Genomic DNA, 25,073 nt, shown 5'->3' on the forward strand with positions numbered 1-25,073 from the left:
TCGAGCAAATGAGGAATTGCGGGGCAATGCTCGGGAGGTGATTGTGAGTTGTATTGAGCGTGAAAGTGTATGAAGTAGCGTATGAGGAACAATTGTGGTTGTGCATTGTATTGAATGATTGAGGTCCTGGAAGAAGGAGGGTGCAGGTGGCACCGGGTGAGATTGCACAGGTGTGCAACTGAACAGGTGTATGGAGCAGTGTATGAATGAGTGATGGTGATGTGTGTTGGGTTGACCAAATGGTCCAGGGAGGAAGGAGGGTGCAGGAAGCACCAGTAGGAGTGATTGCACAGGTGTGCAACTACAGGTGAATGGAGAATGGTTGTGTGGAATACATGGAGTATGGAATGTATGGAGTATGGAATAGATGGTCATGGAGTGAGTATGGTGGAAACTGTGGAGTGGATTGGATGGTGCGAAGGTGTGGATGGGGGAAAGGAGGATGGACCCCCCTCACGAATACCCGGGGAGGGTAGTGTAAGTGTTAGGTAGAGGGTACAGGTAAATTGTGGCTGGATATTGGCATCTGTGGTGCGTGTGGAAGAATGGTGTTTGGATGGGTGTATTAGTGACGTGGAAATGGCTGGGCGTGTGGCCTGTTAGTGTGTGTAGTTGGTTGAGCATTCCGCCACTGTGGGGATGTCGGCCAGGTGAGGCCGCAGGTGGGCTCTGGGAGCCGTTAGAGTTGTGGATGGGGCCCGAGGATCCGGAGGACGGACCCGGGTAGCCCAGTGCCAGAGGGCACCGAGTGGGGAGAGCGCCAGAGGGCCTTCCCCAGTAGATAGGTTAGGGTAAGGAGCAGGTAAGCTCGGAGGCAACTACAGTGGTGGAGGTGTGCAGGTGGGTAGACCTGCTGGGAGAGCCACACTACCCAGTCCTGAAATTGTGCAAGGGCACAGGGAGTTGAATCGGGGGAGTGAGACCCCAAATTGATGAAGCACCACAGTTTGGTCAATGGGAATTTGGTTCTAAAAACCGCATAGAGTAAGACGGCCAATGGTTTGGCAGGGAAAGACCCCGGGTAGTGTAAAGTGTATTAAAGTCATTTAGAGGATAGTCAGGATTAAGAATCTCCTCGCACCATCCACATCCACTCACCTGAGGTGACAAAACTCCACACCATGCCATGGTTTGTTTTTATTATTTTGGTGCAAATGTTTGGAATGTGAGACGCATCATGACGTGGGTGTGACATTGTGCTTTGTGTTCCATCTCTCCCTCCTTATGAGGATTGATGATGAATTGGGTGATGGCAAATATGGTTAGAGGGATTGTGGGGACGAATTTGGTATAGGGGAAATATAGGGGAGACGAGACAGTAGTGACGAATTTGTAAATGTGTATATTTTTGTACATATGGGGTAAGGGCAAGGGTAGAGTAGGTAACAGGGGGGGTGACGTACGGTAGGGACGAGCTTTCTCACTTCGCTCTCCATACGCACCTCGTCTTGCATTGCCTTGTTTGATGTGTACCCTTGTGACCTTACCCCTCGCTCATTTGTCTCTTTTGTCTCCCACCCGAGGACTGTGCACCACTGGGCACCGAGGGGAGCGTGCGGGAGTCCGCCATTGTGTGCCCGAAACTCCCGCAACCAGCTGTCTGCATCGATGCACCACTTATGGACCACATGTCTGTGGCTGAGCACCACTGATGGACCCCATGGGTTGGGGCGTGGCCCCTCTGCTGGAACCGGCCATGATGGCCCGAGATCTTGCTGGCGGACCTTGGTCACAAGGCACCTATGCCCCACAGGTGAACCACCCCTAGTCGGCCCTGTGGGCCATAAATAACAACAATGGACACGTTTTGTGCAAGTTTTATTTCCACCAAATAGGCCGCCAGCAAGAAGACGAAGTTGACAACATCTGGAAGAATAACAATAGCCAGCAGAGGGAGCCGAAGAGCAAGACACCACCAGGGGTTTGTTGGTTTATTTTTCATTATGAACTGTGGTGACTGTTCACCGATTGGTGCTTGAAGGTGTTTTGATGCGTTTTAGTGGTTTCTGGTGCGTCGATGCAGCACAGGCTGTCCCCCCCCCCCCCCCCCCCCCAAAATAACAATCACAGGTCCTGGGTTAGTTTTGTAAATACCAGTAGAGTAACTGTAAATAATGCTCCCCCATCGTTCATGTTGTAGTTTGAAGACAATTCCGCAATTCGGTTAGCTGTGGGCGTGAGTCTGTTAGGCAGGGTGCAATGGAGCAGCGGGACATATTTATTTATGGTTTAAAACTGTCACACTCAGGGTCAGGTTAAATGTAGAGCGAACTACACCTACGTGCCACACTAGAGGTAAAAGTTAATAGGCCCGGGACGTGCCTAAGAGGAGGAGGGTGCAGTGTTATGGATTTGAGAATTGTGTTTTTGTGTATATGGAAACATCACCCTCCTTCCTCCATTTGTTGTATAAAGGTCAAAGGTCATGCCCGTAGTTATTCCATAAACAATCATGTAGCAAATCATAGATTTCCTCCTTGTTCAGTAGTTATCTCCTTATTATGTGTATTAGATTAAGGCTGTGTCTTCTATTAATTAACACTCCATTGCACCAAATTCAAACAAGGTAGATGCCCTTCACATTCCCCTTTCATCAATTGCCAAATGCATTGGGCGGTTTGCTGCATTCTGCTGCTGCTGTGGGGTTGTGGTTTTTCGCAGCAAGACTCCATTAGCCACGAGGTCATCTCGGAGCAGAAGGTGGGAGGAGTCGGCCCAGCGCTGGGAACAAGGCGTGGCCTTGCCAACGCCTCCTCTAAGGGCGGGGTCGGTGAGCCCTCGTGATCAATCAGGGCCGAGGCGGGCTCACCGATGGGTGTGTCCTGGAGGCCGGCGGCTTGATCGCCCGAGGCGTTATATAAGCGCACGCGCAAGCCTTTTTAAAAGAACGGCAGATGCGTGAGAGAGTTGGCAGTGCACCGAAGCCCAGTCAAGTCCAGTCCAGTTGAGGAGGAGCGGAGAGTCCAGTGGAGCGGCTGACCAAGGAAGCCCCCACAGCAGATGAGTGAGGAGTCCACCGCCGCTGAATCCACCGCAGCTGGGTGGGGTTGAGTTTCTAATGGCAGTTTGACCCGTGGCCGCGAGGCAACGCCGCCGGACGAACGAGAGTGTGGAGAGTCGGCGGCTGCTCCCTCCCGGCCCGATCGTCCTCTGGTCCGAGCTGAACCTTCCCCCCTTTCCAGCCACTCGTGCCTGCCTTCATTGCCCATTCGTGTGAGTCTGTCTTTGTTTGTTCTGTCCTGGGGTTGTAAGTAAGACTGCCATAGGTAAGCTAGCATTGCACTGTGTCCTTCTGGTCCGTCCCTCTTTCTGTAATTATTTTCTTATTCTTCCATTCTCCTTGGTTTCTTTTGAATTGTAAATAGTAGTAATAAATTATATTCGTATTTCCTACCTTTTGCCTTCTTCTTCACATCCGTTCGTCTTTGAGGTTTCCACATTGAACACCTGTGGCACGATTTGGCCAACGTTTCGGAATCGGGTTAGTTTCTGTTAATAGTTTGTGCCGCGGTTGCTAAAACCGCTCGGCAATTAACATCTGTCCGCGGTACGAACGGGGCTGTGCACCTGCCTTTCCGGAGGTAGCTGTGCAGCGTCAGGAGCGGAGACGGCCAGTGAAAATAGAAGGGGGGATTAACACCCCCCCCCCCCTAAGGGGAGTGCCGTACTCCGGTAACAATATATATATATATATATATATGCAAGTCACGGGGACACGACTTGAGTAATATATACTTGAGGAACTTCCGTTGAACTTGGGGACGACTAAGAAGAAGACCTTTGTTGGTCGAAAGCTTGTCGAAAATTAAAGATCGACGTCCTGAAGCTACGTCTGCGTCTGATTTAATCTCCTGATTATATATACTAGGGCATGCCCGTACTATATCTATATCTAAAATTATATCCCCCCCCCCCCCCCCCTCTATTTACATGAAATGGTTTGGTCCAAAGCGAACGGCTTGCGAGTACGGTGACAATCCCCCCCCTCTATTTACATGAAATGGTTTGGTCCAAAGCGAACGGCTTGCGGAGTTTGGTAAAGAAATCGCCATAGCGTGCACAAACGTGCAGGAAAGCGAAAGAATCGCAAATTAGTTTTTATTAGTTTTAAAACATAGTTTAACGCCAACATAGTTTGCCAACGTGAAATAAATGAATACGCTCTCAAATGTGCCGTCCGAGGCAGAGTCTGTTCGGCACGTTCGGCACACGTGATAGCTCGCTGCTCTCTGATTGGTTGAATCGTTTTTTGGACATAGCTCGGTAACTACTTGTCCGATTAATATGAAACCTTGAAAAGGCACATCCTCGGGTCCCCAGCAATATACCTGGCAAGTTTAAAGTATATCGGACCCGTGGTTGTCGAGAAACAGCGGTCACAGACAAACAAACACACACACAGACACACAGACACACACACACACACACACACACACACACACACACAGAGATTGCTGGAATTATAGATAGACTAGGACGTGCCCGTACGTGGGTGCCCGTTCCTTGCCAAAAAAAAAAAAAAAAAATAATTTGTGTAGGGGTGTGTGTGTGTAAACATCCTAGGGCGTGCCCGTACGTGGGTGCAAAAAAACATGCGTGCAAACAACAACAACAAAAAAAAACTTTGAAACCACGTGGCAGTAACGACCACAGAACCCCCCCCCCCCTCTATTTACATGAATGGTTTGGTCCATTCGCAACGACCATAGAACCCCCCCCCCCCCCTCTATTTACATGAAATGGTTTGGTCCAAAGCGAACGGCTTGCGGAGTTTGGTAAAGAAATCGCCATAGCTCGGTAACTACTTGTCCGATTAATATGAAACCTTGAAAAGGCACATCCTCGGGTCCCCAGCAATATACCTGGCAAGTTTAAAGTATATCGGACCCGTGGTTGTCGAGAAACAGCGGTCACAGACAAACACACACACACACAGACACACACACACACACACACACACACACCACACACACACAGAGATTGCTGGAATTATAGATAGATATATATATATATATATATATATATATATATATATATATATATATATATATATATATATATATATATATATATATGTCGAGATCATGCCTTTTATTGTGCCTTATGTAATTGTGGTTTGCATTTAATAATGGTTGCTTTGTGAAAAGGATTAAGCTTACTATGTTCCCTCTTGCTTTTTAACTATGCTATATTTTCCAACTGTGCCAAAAAATGTAGAAAGATAGTGAAACCGCTTGCTCCGTTAGACCCCCTAGTGAAAACGCGTCTGTCTGTCCTTGACCAAAAGCCAACATGGAAGATAAGTTTTGAGAATGTCACGGTGCTCTTTCTCCCTCCCGCATCTTGCCCTTTGCTCATGCCAAAGAAGATAGGTTCTCGGGGGGAGATGTCGAGGTCGAGCCAGTTTTTCCTTTGTCCGTGCTCATTTTTCAACGGAGATTTTTTGTATAATTCTGTGTATATAAAGAAACTCTGGGTTGCCAATTTTCTAGGAGTGTATGTGGCCATGCTGTTCAATTGTGAATGGTATGACTCTTACACCCTCCACAGCGCTGTGATATTGGTTCATCATTAAATCTTGTTATCTCTTGAACTCAAGGTGTGGAACATGGTTCTATTCTCGTCAGTTTTGGTGTCAGAAGTGGGATCCGACTCTGAGCGATATTTGGGAGGCAGACCCTGTGGGGACTCAGCGGAGAGGCTGGCCAGCACTGATTCGATTAACGTGAGTTTTCATACTGAGGGGTCTTTCCAAATTGAGCTCCGTTTACTCACTCAGGCTGTCTGTCTTCCATTTCGTCGTTCCGTGCTTGGATCACGAACAAATTGGAATCTGGTGTGTAAGTACAGGCCTATTTGGCTCGGGTAACAAGTTGTCTATTGATGAACCAAGAAATGGGGGTCAGTTAGCAAAAAGGGGGGACTTCTTGGTAAAGCCAAGAACTTCCCAGGCAGGGCAGTCTAGAGACAAGATGGAGTTGATGGGGTTGATAGTAACCAGAGAAAGTATTGGCTGCGGACTAACGGAGGGGACCCAAGGAGGATGGCCAGGATAAGTGTTAAGCTAAGTTAAGAAGGGAGAACCCCTTTAGGAAAGCCCTGGCATGGGTGATAAGTTCGACAAGTTAGAAGCGCTATACAAGCATTGACCGCGAGTTAGCGCCGCGGGAGGACCGGATGAGGGAAATATCGGCGCGGTAAATTAAAAGGCAGGATTTTTCGGTAGATGGCCTCGGGGTGCTTCCTTGCGCCTTGTACGCATCACGAGCTGCTTCTTGCAAATGGGGGTCGTGCTGCCGTGCGCTGGGAGCGACCGCCTGGGCGCATGGACGGGAAAATGTTCCGTGCACGTTAATTAAATATCTTAAGGGAGATTAAGGTATGTCGGAGTAATACTCAATCTGAAGTAAACTAGAATGATTTGAGTTCTGGAGACGGAGTGCATGTATTCGACGCATTCGGGTGGCCGAGTCAGGCGAATAAAGGATTAAAATGAGCCAGGTAAGATGCGGCTGGTTGCACCTTTATAAGGATATGGAAGAATAAGGATAAGAATGGGTAATAGATATTGGTGTTAAGAATACTCCGGCGTGAGTACTGTGTTAAGAGAAGGGTATTACAGATCGGGGGGCGGCCCGATCTTCGACCCGCTGCAGGGACTAGCCCAAGGAAGGTAGGACGATGAGTATTTTAAGTTAAGCTACACACTGGATGTGTGTATCTGATAAACCCCCCCCCCCCTCAAGGCCTTCTTTGTCCTGTCTCAGGATTTAAGGCATGCACATCCGGTGCAGTTTTTACCCAAAGGAAGGAGTTCTGACAATATGCTATAGGCAGGTCAAGTATTAGCTCTTTCTGGACAAAAGATGAGGTTAGATCTGGAGAAATAAAACAGAGAGGATTATAATGTACGAGGTGTGTGGAATCCAGCTGTGAACACGCGAGCCGAGACATGCAGGCAGGTTACCGGGGTAACGGAGTAGCTGCCTCGCGGGGAACAGCGAGGTGGGACAGAATCGAGACAGGAATGCGGACCATGCTGTGCACAAGCAGGGGATGCATTCGTGTGTGTGAACAATGCGAGTGATGAGGTAGCTTGAAGTGATGTGTTGGAGTGAGCACATGTATGTTGTGTGCTGAGTGGAAGCGGTGCTGCATTGTCGAGCATGCTTCCAAGGAAGTCTTTGGGATGCTAGAGTTGGAAGTGTTTTTGTTTTGTATCTCAAGGGAGATATTGGTTATTTCTTATATGTGGAAATAGGAAATGTTTATGTGATTTTTGGAGAAGGATAAATTAAACTGGAATCAGAAAAGCGCAGGTACCAGATAGGAGAAAGGCAGGAGAAGTGCTGAGACTTCAAGAGCAGAGGAAGAAGCAGATAAAGCACAGGAAGAAAGAAATCCAGGTAGAAACCAACAGGTGAGCCTGAAGGGGATGGATAGGCTCACAGCAAGGGGCCAGGTAAGTTCACAGGTAGGAAGTATATGGAGTGTGCATGAATTTATACTGTATTGTATGGAAAATGAAGTGTCAGTCACATGGTATGTGTGTATAAGGGAATGAATGATCTGTCATTGCAGCGTGTATTTGTGTTTATTGTGTGTGTGTCATTGATGTGTGTCATTGATTGACAAGGGGTTCCCCAAATTGCCTGCAGGCGTTGGGCAATCCGGATGAGTACTTTGGAATGATATTATTTATATGTTGTGAAGGTGAAAAATTAATTGAGTACATTTAGGAAGAAATAAAAGGTATCAGTTTAGATTTTGAGATGCCATGTGGGACTCAGTCTGCTGGGGAAAATTGGCAGGGAATAATGAGTATGTTATGGAGAGCATGTGTAGACAGGGCTTTAAAACAAGTGTTCAATTACATCCCCACATTAACGGCTCTCCAGATGTAGCAAGGGAGAATGGGAGTAAAAGTCAAAAATGATAGGCTGTCAACCGACTGGGTGTTTATTCAACGGCATGGCCGGGGCTTGTATTTGGCCGACTTGGGATGGCAGAATGCGTTGAATGAAGGCAAGAATGACGTGTGCTGAGTCCAATCGGAAGGATGGATGGTTATGGTTTCACCCGGTCTGTTTATCTGTCTGTCTGTCCGGACACGGAGCTCTTGGGGAGAGCCAGGATGGGTTGGGGTGACCAAGATGAATGTGGACAATATATTAATTGTTTGCCATTGTGAAAATTTGCCCTCGATTTGGGACGAAGACATATGGCATTTGCTGTCCGGCTCATTGATACTCCTATGTGATGCGGGGTATGTGTGTGGTGATGGTGTCTGGGGCCTCGGGGTTTGCCCCTGCCTATTTGCCGGTCCGTCTTGGCTGTCTGTTACATTTGACCCTCAGAAAAGGTTTCGTGAAAGGGGTTACACTTGATGGGCCAACTTATGGACAGGAACATGGAATTTGTACAGAATGCAGGCGATAACCCACCTGTGTCTATCTCTGTGTGTGTGTCCGTATTTGTCTGGCTTTCTGGCTGTCCATGGAGTCATGTCTTTGAACACTGATTTTGAGGGAGTTGCGGGTGTGCCATGGAGTTGCAGGTGCGGACCAAAGCGGTGTCCGCGGTGTCTACTGGGGGTCGAATGTCACTCCCTCAGTGTCTGCAGACTTGTCGTTCGGCAGTGTCGAAAGACAGGTTCGATTGTCGGTCTGTCTGCTTGATTTTCGGGTCTCACTCTGAGTATATGGTATATACTCTGAGTATATGGTCGTTTTCTGTTTTGTGCTTTAATGGTGGTTGATTTGACTTCCCTGAAAGGGGGACAATAAATATTTGGTGTTAGCTGTTGTCATTTCGGATGTTTGCAGTTGTAATGTGGAGCCAGTCTGTCTGTCCGACTGGGTGTGTCTGACTGCGTCTGCAGATATGGATCAAGGAGGAGCAGTGTCTGCGGTGTCTGTTATGGTGTCGAATGTCATTCACTGTGTCTGCTGACGTGTCGTGTGACTATGGTGACTATGATGGTGTGTCCTGGCGGGAAGAATCGTGGCAGCCTACAGATTTGAATGGAATGGCCTCTGTGAGACCATCCTGTTAGTACGTTGAGGGTTCGTCTGTCTGTCTGTCTGTGAATGGAAACTCAGAAAATTGAACTGGACTTCGACAGAAGGCAGGTGGGTGGTCACCTGCTGTGAATTGTGGTGGAACATTTGTGATGTCCCCTAATACGAGGGGACGAATTGGTTTGTAAATGTGTTGTGCAGGTACTTTCTCTGTAGGTAGCCAAATTCTACCTGGGGTAAGTCAAGGTGGAGGGGAGTTGTCTCTGATGCCTTGCTCCATGGGGCAGTACTATTGTTGTCAAGTCTCATGTAACCTTGGTTAACGTATATCTACGGACAAGAGCTGCACTTTATTTTAGTAAGTGACTGGGAAAGTTTGTTTTAAAAAGTGCCAGTGGAGTTGTTTAGAGTTATGGAGGTCACAGCTCGCTGGAACCTCTTTGTTTATGTTTGGCTGGCTTACACTGGCTAGTGTATGGGAAAAGGGGGACTGAAAATGCTTTGAATTTGCAGCCTGGCGGACAAGAGCTGTGTTTGGGAAGGTTAGAATCCAGCATTTTGCAGCCCTGAGCAGAGGGGATTGCCCATTGGGCATGTTTAGGATTTAACAGAGTGGTGGAGGTCTGTGGAAATATGAATCCAATGTTTGATGTATACTGGTCGGTGTGCTCTGAGTTCGAAGGAAGATGATGCGATTATTTCAGATTTATCATAGTTAAGTTTGAGAAAGTTGATTTGAAGCCAGGATTTATTTCAGTGATGCAGTCCGTCAGGATAGAGTTGAGCAGTGGATTTGTGTCTGTCAGAGGTAAGATTTGAACCAAGAAAGGGCGGTGCCGGTAATGTTAAAGGTGCGATTCCAGGGAGGGCTATTCGGGTACTTTGAAGTGATTTACATCGGAATGCATCTCATGGAGGACTCCCGCTGTTCAAGGAAGGAAAGGTGTGAAATAGTGACGTCATCCTCGCTGGAAATGTGGTTGGGAATGGCAGGATTGACGCGAGAGTCACAGTGGGTGAAAAAATTGACCAACATGAGAATTAGGTCTATTTCAATAAATAGATCAGGTTATTTTCTTTTTATTATTTGTTTATTGGGCAGCTATTGGGCCAGAGGCTAAAACAGGTGTCTGCAACAGGTGCATGGGATGCTAAGAGAGGTATTAGAGGACATTGGATTAACTTTAAATTGAAATGAAAATTGAAAAGGTGGATTAGGAAAATGAGTTTGTTCAAATAATCGTGGCATCTGTGGGATGCAACAATTTTGTGCCAGAATAGTGTATGGGGAACCGTCATCTGGGAAGCGTCGTTAAATGGCAGTAGGTTTAGACAGGTATTGAAAGGGTTCGTGCAATGTCATTTTGGGGCACCACTCGACACAAGAGTGGTAGAGAGCTGAAGTGAATTCTGCCAATATGGTGCAATAGGGTGACAACTGAGTTTTGTTTGGAAAACTATTTGTTTGCAATCTTGGTTCGTACATAAGCTGGCAAAGAGATTATGCCAGTCTGAGGGAGTTTGTGTCCTTTGGATGGGAGCTGGAGCCTTGTAGGGTTGGGGCTTGTGGCTCGCCATTGTCTGTCTGCCAGTTATGGTGGGCAGAGGGAAGAAGGAGTAATGATGCTCCTGCCTCTTGCTTGGCAGAAGGTAGAGGTGGTGGTGGGCCGTGGTGGGCCAAGATGGGTCAGAATAGGCCATGGAACAAAATTGAGCTCTCAAGAGCTGAGGTGATTTTAACCTGAGGATGCATCTCTCGATAGACCCCTGGCTGGTCCGAGGTGTGAAATATGGTGACGTTGTCTTGTGGACACTTTGTGAGTGGCTAGACACGCGCCTGAAAGGGAAAATTGTATTCATAACTCATGTGGGTTGTGTCTGAAGGAAAGGTTTGGGAGGAAGTGTGAAGAAGGTCGTGGAAAGTGCAAAGATGATTGGATTGGAAAGTCGACTCAGATGGATTATTTGTCAATGACAGGTGACTTTGTTGGGAATTGTTGAGGAAGTAGAGGAAAAGGTTGTAAAAAGTTAATGGAAAAGACAGGAAATAAAGGAAAGTGGTTAGTTATGGACTGTTGTTTTTGTGATAAGAAGGTGATACAAGGGTTTGACTTGCACTGGGGGGACCAATGAATGTAAAGTTGTGAATTTCGTTTAAAAACGTTGTGTTAGATTGCTACATGCAGAATGACCCCAATCGAGGAGGTGATTGGGGGCTGGTGAAGATTGGATCACGGCTCTGCAGACCAGGTGAACAAACTCCACCAGGTACGTGGGAATCACATCAATTAATTATTGCTCAAAGGGAGGTGATAGAGCAAAATGAAGAAGATTGTCATGGGGACCGCAAGGCTAACCCCCGCTCTTGCAGGGAAATGGCTTTGGGAGGCTAGTTGTTGTTGTTTTGGTAGACTCTAGGTTCTAAAACCTAAGGCAAAATGCACAGGAGGGTAGAGTTGGTGATTGCGGATGGAGATTAGCTAGAGAACTTGGAGACGATTTCGTTATTTTTCAGATAATTTTTCCAGTGGGTTTATACTGGTGTGAAATTCGCGTATCTAGGAAGGAAGGGAAAAAATGTCCAGGTATTGATAGGATAACAGTGAAATTTTGAAGGGGAGAATACCGATTATTTCCATTGACCGATTATGGTTGGGGGGGGAAATGGTTGGTAAATCATGTATTATTAGATGTAGGGAAAATGATTAAAAGGAAGGTATTTTCGGAAATTGGTGAAAGTAAATATGGCATTTGAATTTCAAGACACGACACAGGAAATGCGGCTATGAATAAGCCAACCATCTGAGAGATAAGGTAACTAAATGCCAATTGGTGGGACGGGGGGGCTAGGAATTTGATCATGGTGTGTGTAAGAAAGTATTTTTCAGGATGGACGATGAAGAAACCGCCGTCGGAAGACCATGATCTTGACCACAGAGGCCGTCGACCTGAATGGGTCCTACAACAAGGCAGATGTGACCGGCGCTTCAGAAGATTGTATTGATTTTTGTGATGACTGTGATACTTGTGTTGAAAATCCCTTGTGGGAACTGGCTGATGCCTGTATTGATGTTTGTGATGACTGTGATACTTGTGTGGTAAACCCCTTGCGTGTACTGGCTAACGCCTCTTATGTATTACAAGCTCACAGCTGTACACCCCCTTCCGACCCAACTATGGATCTGATTGCGACGCTGGGTCTGGCAGTCGAGGGACCCGACATGGATATCCTAGACCCGCAAGCCGACCAGGCGTCCATGGGAGACTTTGACATAAAGGAAGTCCCTCTCTTTGCTTCAAATGTTTCGGATCTCTTTGCTTCAAGTGATTAGGATTTTAACGCTCTGTACCCTGACCAGGAACATGAGACACAAGATACTGACAACATTATGTATTCCCCAGAACAGCAGCACGTGAGAGATCTCATGGGCATGATCGTTGATTAACTTCGAAGATCTGCAAGGACCGCATCTGCAAAGGGTGGGGGGAGCAAGTTCCGCAGGGGAGGTAGCAGGCCCCCTGGCGGGGCAGAACCTGATCTGGACCAGACGCCTTCGTTGTGGATCCGAAACGTTAATGGACTTTCATGTTCTGAGCCTTCATGTTCCAAACACGCACAACATGACACCTTTCAAACATGCATGCGAGGTACTTTATGTGCGTGGCATGCCCTTGGAGGACACACATACAACACTCAATAAAGCCCGATGTGGCCACATATAACACTATTCTCTTTTGCTTTGCAAATAAAGCCGATGTGGCCTGGTCTCTGTGATACGTAGTCTCGTAGAGACCAAATGGGGGAATGTCGAGATCATGCCTTTTATTGTGCCTTATGTAATTGTGGTTTGCATTTAATAATGGTTGCTTTGTGAAAAGGATTAAGCTTACTATGTTCCCTCTTGCTTTTTAACTATGCTATATTTTCCAACTGTGCCAAAAAATGTAGAAAGATAGTGAAACCGCTTGCTCCGTTAGACCCCCTAGTGAAAACGCGTCTGTCTGTCCTTGACCAAAAGCCAACATGGAAGATAAGTTTTGAGAATGTCACGGTGCTCTTTCTCCCTCCCGCATCTTGCCCTTTGCTCATGCCAAAGAAGATAGGTTCTCGGGGGGAGATGTCGAGGTCGAGCCAGTTTTTCCTTTGTCCGTGCTCATTTTTCAACGGAGATTTTTTGTATAATTCTGTGTATATAAAGAAACTCTGGGTTGCCAATTTTCTAGGAGTGTATGTGGCCATGCTGTTCAATTGTGAATGGTATGACTCTTACACCCTCCACAGCGCTGTGATATTGGTTCATCATTAAATCTTGTTATCTCTTGAACTCAAGGTGTGGAACATGGTTCTATTCTCGTCATATATATATATATATATATATATATATATATATATATATATATATATATATATATATATATACAGTGGTACCTCGGCTTACGAGTGCCCCAACGTACGAGTTTTTCGGGATACGAGCCGTCGCTCGGGCGGTTTGTTGCTTTGGGATACGAGCCGAGATCCGATGTACGAGCTCAAAAAATTTATTTTTTTGAATTTTCCGGTCGTCCCCTTAGTTCCGGTCACGGTCGGTTCCGGTCCGGTCACGTGGTTATCTTGCCGTGAAAGCATCTCTGCTTGGATATAAAACACGCAATCGTCGAAATACATTAGCGAGGAATCTCCTTGCTCCAGCCGGTGACGTCATCGGCGGGGATCCCCGCCTCCAGAGTGGCTGGTCACGTGACCGCCAAAGCGTGTCGCGCGTGCGGGTATAATGAGCTACACCTGTGGATCACGTGACCACGGAAGCACGCCTCGCTTGAGAGGCATGGCTTTCGGTTTGCGTTTTGCTTTATAAGGCGCGATAAATGGGCTTTTGAGTGTTAGCGGTTCATGGCGTTGACGGTTCATGACGGTTCATGACGGTTCATGGTCAAAAACCCATTACATCAATTTTACCAGGCACTGTACAGTAAGTACAGTGGACACCAAATGCACGGTGGAAGGCTAGAAGTAGAAGATCGTCCAAGACAAGTGAGAATAAGCCATACTTTGGAGATGACGTCATTCGCTGGTCCGATAACCAAAGATGTGGTATAAAAAACCAGGTGAGCTAACAATGCAGCAATGAAGGAATTCGGCCAAGGCACCGGCACACAACGACCTACCTACATCGAAAGACTCAATGCCAATGGTGACAGAAGCCAAGACGGCCGGCTTAAACACCGCCGAAAGACCACGGTGTACCAACTTACGATGCAGAACATCTTGCACTTAATATGATGACAACAGGTGCCATCCTCTGACGTACCATTACAGGTACAGGTACAGTACACGTGAGCACAGAGCAAAAGTTCACTGAAACCGAGATTAAGAAAAAAGAAAAAACACCTCGTGGTCTGTGCTCGATATCCGAGTTTCAATCTTTTCAAACACATGATGCTCTCGGTCACGGTATCTCCTGCGAGCTGCTTCTCCTTCAACCACACAAACAACAACTTCTCCATATCTTCATGGATAGAGGTCCAGTTTATTTCTTTACATTCTCTTGTATTATGTACAGTATATACGAGGTCGTGCTTGTTTATACATTATTTGTTATTTATAAAGTACATTTTTGTTATTTAAAAGCACCTAACAAAAAAAATTGGTGTTTTTTTTTTGAGGCTGGAACGGATTAATAGCATTTCAATGCATTTGAATGGGAAAATTTGCTTTGACTTACGAGCGATTTGGCTTACGAGCTCCGTCACGGAACGGATTAAACTCGTAAGCCGAGGTACCACTGTATATATATATATATATATATATATATGTTTAGATATATATTTATATATATATATATATATATATACATATATATATATATATATATATATATATATGTTTAGATATATATATATTTTTATATATATATATATATATATATCGATTTTTTTTGATTTTTTTTTGTATTGCTTTTTCAGACCATGATCGAGCTGATTAACCCTCTTACCTGGTCATCTTACCCAAGTGACACAAAACCCTTGCCAAGGTGACAAAATTTAAGGGTATTAGTGAAACACAAAACTGGGTTGCCCTTGCGCTTTTAAACCTTACCCCATTACATTACTATTATCCGTTCTCTTTTCGATGCATTTACCTGCAAATACATTTATACTTAGAATGCAATGAAACGTGAATTTGGATACATCACAATCCATTTCTCACCTTTACATTTGAATCCTTGTTTCACAAGCCCCCAGAACTGTGAGGATTGCAAAAATGTAAATACACTTGTAAACTCTCAAAGTAATATTTACATTTCTTATGATTTATTGATCCAGTCTGACAGTCAGTTGTGTGAATTTTGACAATCATTACCATTGCTGCAAAAAAAATAATCTTAACAGATCGAGACTCGTGGATGAGATGAATTGCTTGGTGAGGCTGACACAGCGATGGAGCAGAAGGAGTTGCCATACAAGGTAGGATGGAGAAATGAGGAAAGATAAATTACATAGGGAACATAATTAAAGTCACGGAGATTGGACAAGGGTACTGAGTGGACTGAGTAGACGAGGGACATGTAAGCAGAGAGAAAAAGCTGATAAACAATGTCGTCATGGAAAAGTGTGGGTGGGCAAGAGAAGAGAGTTAGTGGGATTAGAAAAGATTAAGAAAAACAGGAATAGGGGAAAATGTGGAATATGAAGTTTAGTGGGATCCTTTTCCGAATATAGCAAGAACCTCAGAAATTTCACTGCACTTTCCTTAAATAATTTGATTTGGCTGAAATAATTCGCAGGTTAAATGAAATGATTGACATGTTGTACACCGCACCTTTCCTATGCAATCCCCAGGTGCTGCATAACGTCATTGCCGGGCACCGAAGGGGGCTCCGCAATGACGCACGCTGAAAGGGAGTACTCGGTTTTCACTCTGGTTGTTTTCTTGTTTGTTTGTCCGGGCGATATCTCAGCCATCCTTTGAGCTAGGAAGCTGAAATTTCGGCACAATAGTGAGAAAGTACTTTGTCAAAAACGGTATTTTTTTGTTTTTTGATTAATCAATGAATTGATTTGTTATTTAATTATTATCGATTAATTAAGTTATGTACGCGTTGTTTCTGGTTCGGGAAGAATTTTTTTTTTTCTCATCTGGGCAATATCTCAGGCACCTTTTGAGCTGTGAAGCTGATATTTGGACATGACAATGACCAAGTGATTTTGGCTGTAAAGGGTATTTTTGATTTATTGATTAATCAATTAATGGATTAATTATTTAATTATTCGATTAATGACTTAATTTCTTCTTTTTTTAAGTTACAGATTCGGATGAAATGGTGGTGGTTTATGTGTTATATTAGCCAATTGATTAATTATTTAATTTTTTATGATTATTATTTATTTATTTTCATTATTAAACATTTATTTATTTTCCTTCTCATCTGGGCAATATCTCAGGCACCTTTTGAGCTAGGAAGCTGATATTTGGATATGATAATGACCAAGTGATTTAGCTGTAAAGGATATTTTTGATTTATTGATTAATCAATAAATCCATTCCTTATGTATTGATTAATCAATTATTATTATTTTTTGGATTAATGACTTATTAAATTAATTTTCAAAAAGTTACAGCTTCCGATGAAGCACTAGTGGTTTAGGTATGCTATTAGCCAATTGATTAAGAAAATATTTTATGATCATCATTTATTGATTTTAATTATGCAATTAACCAATCAATTATTGTACCCCTTTCTCACCCAATACAGTCTAGATGAGCTGCACTGTGGTATTGCCGGGCGCCGGAGGCGCCCCAGCAATGCCGCCCTGGAGGATATTTAATTATTTGGCATGGGGGCGGTGTACTTTGAATGTATCTGTACTTGTTCTTATTTTGTTTTCTAAGTCGAGGCTCGTGTAAGAGCTAACACATAAATGAGAAGGTTTGGGGAGCGTACTCACAAATCCAGCACAGTATTCGCAAAATGTTGGCTTGAGAAACGTGTTTTCCTGGAAATTGTGAATGAAGCCTTTGCCCACTTTGCAACGTTGGGAGTTTACTCGGAGGAAATAGCCAACAACCTCCTCTTTGCTGATGAGGCCGGCCCTGTGGTGAGCAACAACCCATACAAATGTGAGGGTTATTACATGTGAAAATTACCTGGCAAACAGATGGTGCAGAGATCCAATGTCTTGATTACATCACATTTTATCGGTAGAATGACAATGAATGATGTAATACGAAGTTGTCGTTTTGACATACTCATCTCTTTTCAAGAAACAGAAGGAGTCGAGGAAAGGAAAATTGGCGACTATAGTCTGGAAGATCTCCTGCGTGATGTAGCCATCTTGATCGTGATCATACTTTTTAAAAACAGACTGTAAGGCAAAAGGTAGATTGATATTTTCGGATATGCTATGCTGCTGATGTAGGTAGATGTTTTTAGATTTTTCACCTTCGAAGATGCTTTTTTCACTCAGCTTAGATTCTCTCATCAAAAATTCAATTCAAGATTCTTCAGGAATTCCCTATTGTGGCAAAGCGGGAACAAAATTTCTATTGGAACAAATTTTCAGTCGAAAATGAAGTCTCGCAAACTCGTGTGGAAGAAGCGGTGAATTCCCACTTATTTTGTCATCCATTTTATTTTCACTTTCTTTACAAACTGTAAGTTACGGCATGCATAAGTTAGGACATTCTTTACAAACTCTTAGCATTCTCATCTTTGGTACCTTTTTGAACATTTGAAATCTTTTCTTTTTTTTTTTTCTTTTTTTTTGAAATTTGAAATAATTTTTCTGAGTACTCAGGTACATTGTGGTTTGCCACAGAATCAACATGACAGAGGCAAGTGAAAAAAGGGGAAAAACTTGGGTAAAAGTCCCCAAATGCACTACATTTAAGTAGTAGGAAATTCAGTCTATTCAGCTAGAACTTGCCTGAAATTCATGCCAATGTACGTATACTGGTTTTGCTACAATGTATCCAGTGACCACATTTATGTGCGAATAATTGCTTGGGATTTGTGAAACACATTTATGGTAATGTGTCCCTAATTTTATAGGATGCATATCAACAAATAATGTGTCTTCTTTGGAAAAAAAGAAAACGAGCGTTATATTCAATAATCTCGCATTATAGACATGCCAGGAGCAATCAAACCCACCCCAGTGAGGAGAATTCACTGGGTACACCGGGTCAACACCTAAAGATGTTCTATAGATTACAGGTGCAAAGCTAGAACGACACTCGGTAGAGAGCATACCTCCGCCAGGCTGAACAGTTTACGTTTTGTATCCCATTGATAGTCCAAATCTGGATTCGGACCAGAACCAAAATCCAATCAGCTTGTTCTTGTCACCGAACCAACTCATCCACCAAGTTTTGTCATAAGTCATCCACAACTTTTTTAAATATCATGTTATATTTCGTTTTTGGCTCTACCACTCAATGATGAAGAATCATTTAAGAATTAAAAAATTCTCTTCACCAAAATCAAATTGATTCCTCCTTATCACACACCCCTTATCACGGTCTGTCGTCCTGCTCTGCTCGTCAAGGTCACTTGCTCCTGGATTTCTGACTTGCTCCACTCATGTGGTCAATGCATTGCTATCAATGGAACCCTTTCCTCCCCTTTCCCAGCGGAGAATGGAATGCATCAAGGCAGTGTGTTTGGCCAAATATTGTTCCTCAATTAATAAATGACGTTCCTGATACCCTGAAAACCTTCTCTCCTTATTGCATGTGACTCCCTGTTATGTCATACAGTAAGTACCCCGTCCCTCTGCTAGACAGACTACACTGCCGATTTGGAATATATTATATGCTGATCCGATAAATGGAACACGTACTTCAATCTGGCAAATCTCTGTGTACCCTGTCTTTCTAGAAGGATCAATAAATGAACCCACATCTATCTCGTGGTCAAACACTAGAAGAGGTTTAGTCTCTTCAACCTCTCAGCCTCAAATCATCCAAAGATCTCTTGGGTCCACCATATAAGCAAAGCTGGCATCCAAAACCAGCCACAGACTGGGCATACTCTATTGCACGCATTTCCTTCAAATATCGGAATGACTTGTACAGTGTTCAAGACCTTTGTCCATGGGGAGATTGGATGCAGGTGGGCAACCAATCGAGACTTTGGGAGTGTGTGCAGATGTGGGTTTCTAGAGGAACGTATGTGACCTTTGGTAGCTAGGGAAGTAGAAGACGGCACAATGAGCAAGGACAGATGCAAGCTCATATAAAATAGAGCCCATAAACTTGCTATCAGTGAAAGAATAAGTCCCTGGGTATTTACCTCCTGTCTTGAGATTCCAATCACGCTCTTCCACGAGACTAGATTTGGTATCGGAAACAAAACATTCGTAATTTGACTTGTACCAGCCTGAGCCACTCTTATTTGAAACACCGAGTGGCATCTCTCACACTCCATGCAAGAGCAAGCAGAGAAGTTTTCACGATGCTGCAACTTTTGCACTCAGCACCAAGTTTGGAGTTCGTAGCCAGAATTCGAGCTTAAATTAAAGATTACCAGCCTGGGGAAAGATGGGGGAAGCCTCTTTAGGCTAAGGCTATGAGAAGGACCCTCAGATATCAAACCTGTAGGTCAGCCTGGGCAGCGCTACATCGTGGATGAAGGTGCCCATGAGTCAGTGGTGGCACCAATTTAGGCATCACTGGGCAGCATCTGCAGACAGCTGTGTCCACTATGGACATCAAGGGCAGCAGTCCTCATACCGACGACCTGGCCAGTCTGCTGCACCTATGTGCATCAGACTTCACATTGCATTTACTGCACCTGGAGCCAACGATACTCATAGGAATAGAAAGTGGGAGAGGGATAGCACACACCTCTATCACTTCAATCTCTTCTCTGTGGAGGTTTTTCCTTTCATTGGCATCTGCTCAGTGCTCACCGCCCATTTTAACGGTCACGTCGTGGACAGCACAACGCACAATGCTTAATGAACACACCAACGAAGGGAAGAGATTCGTCGAAAGCGACGAGTCTCACACCATCATCATGACTAATTGGTATTTTGCCTCTGCTTGCATCAGTGCAAATGTCTGTTCTGATGAATAATGCGATAAGACCCAAAACCTTCACACTGCAGACGTGACACCCGGCCTAACACACCTTTAGATGATGCACTTCCTGTTGCAGTATCCCATTTTCCCAGATGTCAATTTAATTGCATCGATCTACTTCCAGAAAAAAATATAACGAAGCACGACACAAATCGGGAGAAAGCAATTTGCAATTCTTTTTTTCAACAACACGTATCTGACAAACGTTTTTTCAACCAATACCTTGTTTCTCCTTACCTCCACCATTCGCCGGATGTGACGGTTTATGGTCGCCGGGTCTGGCTGGCTTGCCATGGCTTTGGACCACTCCCCCAGCATTTTGGGTTTAGTTGCTGGAGAACGCTAGTATTATGAGGGAAAGATAAAGAAAGACATTAAGATAGCATGGCAAATTTTTAAAGCATTGTACATATTAGCAAACAAAAGCCATCCTTACATATGGTTTAATTCCCCCACATTTTTGATTTTTAGACCTACAATAATGGCTTCCACTAGGTCGGGCTAGATGATACACATTTCACGAGAGCACTAACATCCCCCCTCCACCCTCCACTCCACCAACAACCCCTGAGACTATGAAATATTTTATGGTCTACCAGTGAGGTACCCGTACTATATGCATGGGTGGGAGGCCAAAATCTCAAAGAAAAAATGTTTTGAGAAATTCTATGAAAACTCTCACCCACTTTAGAACACGTGTATGGACCCCAAAACCTGCTCAGAAAATTTGGTGGGTGCTGGCTCCAAAACTGTGGGAGTAGCACTGTGTAAAATCAATGTACCTTTAATGATGATGATGAAGCTGACAACAATGATGATGGTGAACCAGCGAATGTTACACATGCAGTAAATGGCAAAACTACTAGTGCCAAACCCGTGAATAAGTTTACATGCGGAGAGAGAGCAGGTTAGTACGGGTGGAAACTCAAAATCATAATTGTATCGAGAAGTTTATGAAACCTCCCACCCACCTTCGGACACCTACTGGCACCCCAAAAGGTTTCACTGAAAGTTTGGCGGGGCTAGGCCCAAAACTGAGGGAGTAGTTTGGGAACGGACAGACAGATAAACACTCCTGCTTTATTATAATCGATAACCTTATCGTGTACACGGCGAGTACAAACACCAGTTTTGAACTCATTTTTCATCCAGCGGTTTGGGTATGCACAAGATTCAAACAAACAAAACAATAAAGGAGCACATCTCGAATAAAATATGGATATAAATATACATATACACATACACGGTGAGGCCTCTAACTGTGCAGAGTAAGGACAAGAGAAGTCGTGTCCCATTACAGCCAGTGCTGCACGATTTGTTGATGCTTCTAAATTCCAAAAGGAAGTTCAGCCCAAGCAGATGATTTTATGCATTATACTCTACTGATGAGCTCTAATAAGGGTGAATTTCTCTACTTGTGGCATTTTGAATGGTTTCCCATTAGGCTTGATTCGCACTGCAAGATGCCTCCTAGGGGTCGCGACGGTGCCTCCTAAGGGTCTACTGCGAGACGCGACGGTGGTGATACGGTATTGCTGCAAGTTGGAGAAATAGATTGTGTTTAGACTTTAGCTTGGTCCATGCGCCCGAGTAGCTTAGATGTATGCCTGTATCAGGGATCTGTCAGAAGTAAGTTGTATGGGAAAACTCACACTGAGGAGGCGGTGCTTTTAAACTTTAGAGCAGGTTAGGGTAGGTGTATATTGGATAAAACCTTCAGTACAGACGAGGACAGGTGGAGTACTTGTGGCCACGAAAAGACACCGGAACAGCACTATAAATACACTTCACAGGACATAATGGATGGTTTGAAAGCGAGACGAGCAGGTATGGCAATTCTGCTGAGGACTTCCAAAGGACCGCAGGATAAGCATTTTTGTGTGCTGTGGAGACGTCTCAGATTGGCAGGTGGAAATCGATGAGGCAGGGAGAGAGAAAACAGAAAAGGGTCTCTGGCAGTTTGTGGTCATGCGTTTTGGGTTGTGCAATGCCCCCGCAATGCTGGAGTGTTTGATGGAGTGAGTACTAATTGAGCTACCATGGCACCCTGCCTCATCTATTTGGATGTCGTACTGGTCCATGCCCCCGTTTGAGCAAGTTGCCAAAAATATGTTAGAAGTATTTGGAAATTCAATCCATGCAAATGTAAATTTTTTAGGTGACAGGTTAGTTACCTGGGTCAGTTGATCAATGAGGATGGAGTGGTCACGGATCCCATGAGGGTAAAAGCTGTCACAGAGTGGCCACCCCCAGGAACACAAGGGAGATAAGAGGGTTTCTTGGCCTCTGCTCTTACTACAGGATATTTTGGCAACTTTTGCAGAAATTGCAAGACATTTGCAACAATTGACAGAGAGAGGAGTCAAATCTACATGGTCAGAAGGTTGCACCGAAGCATTCAATCACCTTAAACAACGCCAGGTAGAGGCCCCGGTTTTACCTAACCTGATGGATGATGGCAACTACATCCTGGACACGGATGCAAGCCAGGAAGGTTTGGGTGCTGCGATGTCACAAAAATAATAAGATGTTGAGAGAGTGGTTGTAGTAGAGGGGTTTATAACCCGTGTTGGCATACCACAGGAGCTGCACACTTGACCAGGTCAGGAACTTTGAGTCCATGCTTTTGAGTTTAGTGTGTCATCTCCTCCAAATTATAAAGATCCAGACAACAACCCTTAGACCCCAGTCTGATGGTATGTTGCAGGGGTTTAACAGGAACTTACTGAACCAGTTACCCTTGTGCTTCTCCACAAACACCAGTTGGACAGAGATGAGCACCTTCCTTTTGTCCTGATGGCCTACAGGACTGCGAAGCAGTGTACCAATCGCTGCACCCCGGCTTTGCTGATGATTGCTAGAGAGATACGAGTCCCCAAGGGTTTGTGGATGGGATTGTTGCCAGAAGACCCAACTAGATCATCTGTGGAAAGATATGCCTAAAACCCAAAGGCAAGTTTTGACATGGTCCACAAGTTCCCAAGGGAGCAAATAGGCTTTACTTCCGTGTGTATGAAATTGAGGTATGACACTTTAGCATGCACCAAGAGGTTCCTCCCCAGAGACCTAATTTGGCTCTACCTGGCCACAGAGGAGGAAGGGTGTGTGACCAAAGCTTACCTCATCCTGGAAGGATCCTGGTTTTGTGATCTGACAGGTAACAGATGTGGTTTTCAAAATGCAAGTGGGGCCACATACCCTTGTGCAGATAGTCCACTGCACTCGGTTGAGCCCCTATCTGGGTCTGGAGGCTCCAGGATGGATTGAAAGGGAAAGACGGAGAAGATTGGCAAAACAACAGACATTTTTGAACCTGACCAACCTCCAAAGTAGGAATGTAGAAACTGAAAAGGACCTGTGGAACAAAAACCTTTTTCCCACTGTCGTGACCTGCCAGGCTTTGCTCATGGAGGGAGGACAGGTAGCCAGTAGCTGGGACACACACACACACACACACACACACACACACACACACACACACACACACACACACACACACACACACACACACACACACTGCGATCATTTTTCTATTTATATTTCTAATCATAATGCCCTTGGACCTGTTTCTCTTTCTCTGCAAGAGCAAGGCTCATGGAAGAACATCCTGTGGATGGGTTTAGCTAACAAATGTAGCACTCAACTTCTGAAAGACATTTTTGAAATGATATGTTGGGTTGGACGAGAGGACTTTACAAACATCCCAGGCCTGGGAGCTCAATTACAGGCTGTTTTTTTTTTTCAGAAAAAAATTAACTTACAGCTGCCTTGCAGTTCCTGGATTCACGGACGAGAGACAACTCATAAATCTCCTTCTCTGTGTAATACAGATCCAGTGAGACCTGCAGGGGGGACGACAAACATGGTAAAAGCACAATAGATGAACTTTTATCAACGGTAATACAGTACACCCACATCAAGTTGTGTTGTATTCTATTCTACTCTCTTGGTAATTGTGAAATCAAAGATTCGTAAGTACATTGCTTGGTCTGGTCTGTGATTCTGTCTGTTTGTTACTTGGCAAAAAAATATATTTTCTGTATGGCAAAAGTATGTTGATCACTCCGGGTTATGTGTGTGTTTGTGTGTTTGTCTGTCCGCTCACTTGTACTTGCCTACATGTCACAATTTTAAAACGAACTTCACGAAACTTAACCAAATGGTAGACTTCGCAGTCCGACAAAATCCTATATATTTTGAGGTCAAAAGGTCAACATAGGCCAAAGGTCAACCACCTTTTTCAAATTTCTAAAATCCTCAATTTTCATCCGATTCACTTGAAATTTGAATACGATTTACATATTGGCTATCTGATTTCAACCACCAACTATTTTTAAGATCAGCATAGGCAAAAAGGTCAACATAGGCCAAAGGTCAACCACTTTTTTTTGAATTTCTAAAATCCTCAATTTTCATCCAATTGACTTGAAATTTGAAGAGGATTTTCATATCTGCTAAATGCATTCAACCACCAACTATTTTTGTGATCAACATAGGCCAAAAGGTCAACATAGGCCTAAGGTCAACAACTTTTTTCAAATTTCTAAAATCCACAATTTTAATCCGATTCACTTGAAATTTGAATAGGATTTACATATCGCCTAACTGAATTCAACCACCTACTATTTTTGAGATCAACATGCACCAAAAGGTCAACATAGGCCAAAGGTCAACCACTTTTTTTTGAATTTCTAAAATCCTCAATTTTCATCCAATTGACTTGAATTTTGAAGAGGATTTTCATATCAGCTTACTGAAACCAACCACCAACTATTTTTGAGGTCAACATAGGCCAAAATGTCAACAGAGGGCAAATTTCTAAAATTGTAAATTTTATTCCGATTAACTTAAACTTTGAAGACGATTTGCACATCAGGTCACTGAATTCTACTACAAAAGATATTTTTGAGGTCAAAAGGATGCTCTACTGAGTGCCATTCTACTTTGTTCTGTTTTGCCAAGTATTGCTC

The 25,073-nt window shown here is 44.2% G+C and overlaps 2 protein-coding genes across 2 annotated transcripts in view; one reads left to right on the forward strand and one right to left on the reverse strand.

The window, feature by feature from the left end:
* LOC137424937 (ras guanyl-releasing protein 3) overlaps positions 1-25,073 on the reverse strand; it is a 100,941-nt gene that overhangs the window by 32,997 nt on the left and 42,871 nt on the right. Inside the window, exons 11-15 of the mRNA XM_068112844.2 lie at positions 23,865-23,945; positions 20,341-20,445; positions 17,269-17,384; positions 16,968-17,112; positions 15,229-15,265 (exon numbers count right to left, since the gene is read on the reverse strand). Of these exons, the coding sequence (XP_067968945.2) occupies positions 15,229-15,265; positions 16,968-17,112; positions 17,269-17,384; positions 20,341-20,445; positions 23,865-23,945 (484 nt within the window). The remainder of the gene's footprint in view (positions 1-15,228; positions 15,266-16,967; positions 17,113-17,268; positions 17,385-20,340; positions 20,446-23,864; positions 23,946-25,073) is intronic.
* The window catches only part of UROC1 (urocanate hydratase 1), a 369,204-nt gene that overhangs the window by 32,894 nt on the left and 311,237 nt on the right, over positions 1-25,073 (forward strand). The gene's annotated exons all lie outside the window — the stretch shown is intronic.

This window comes from Myxine glutinosa, chromosome 4 (assembly GCF_964187855.1).
Source record: "Myxine glutinosa chromosome 4, kmMyxGlut1.1, whole genome shotgun sequence".
Taxonomy (NCBI): Eukaryota; Metazoa; Chordata; class Myxini; order Myxiniformes; family Myxinidae; genus Myxine; species Myxine glutinosa.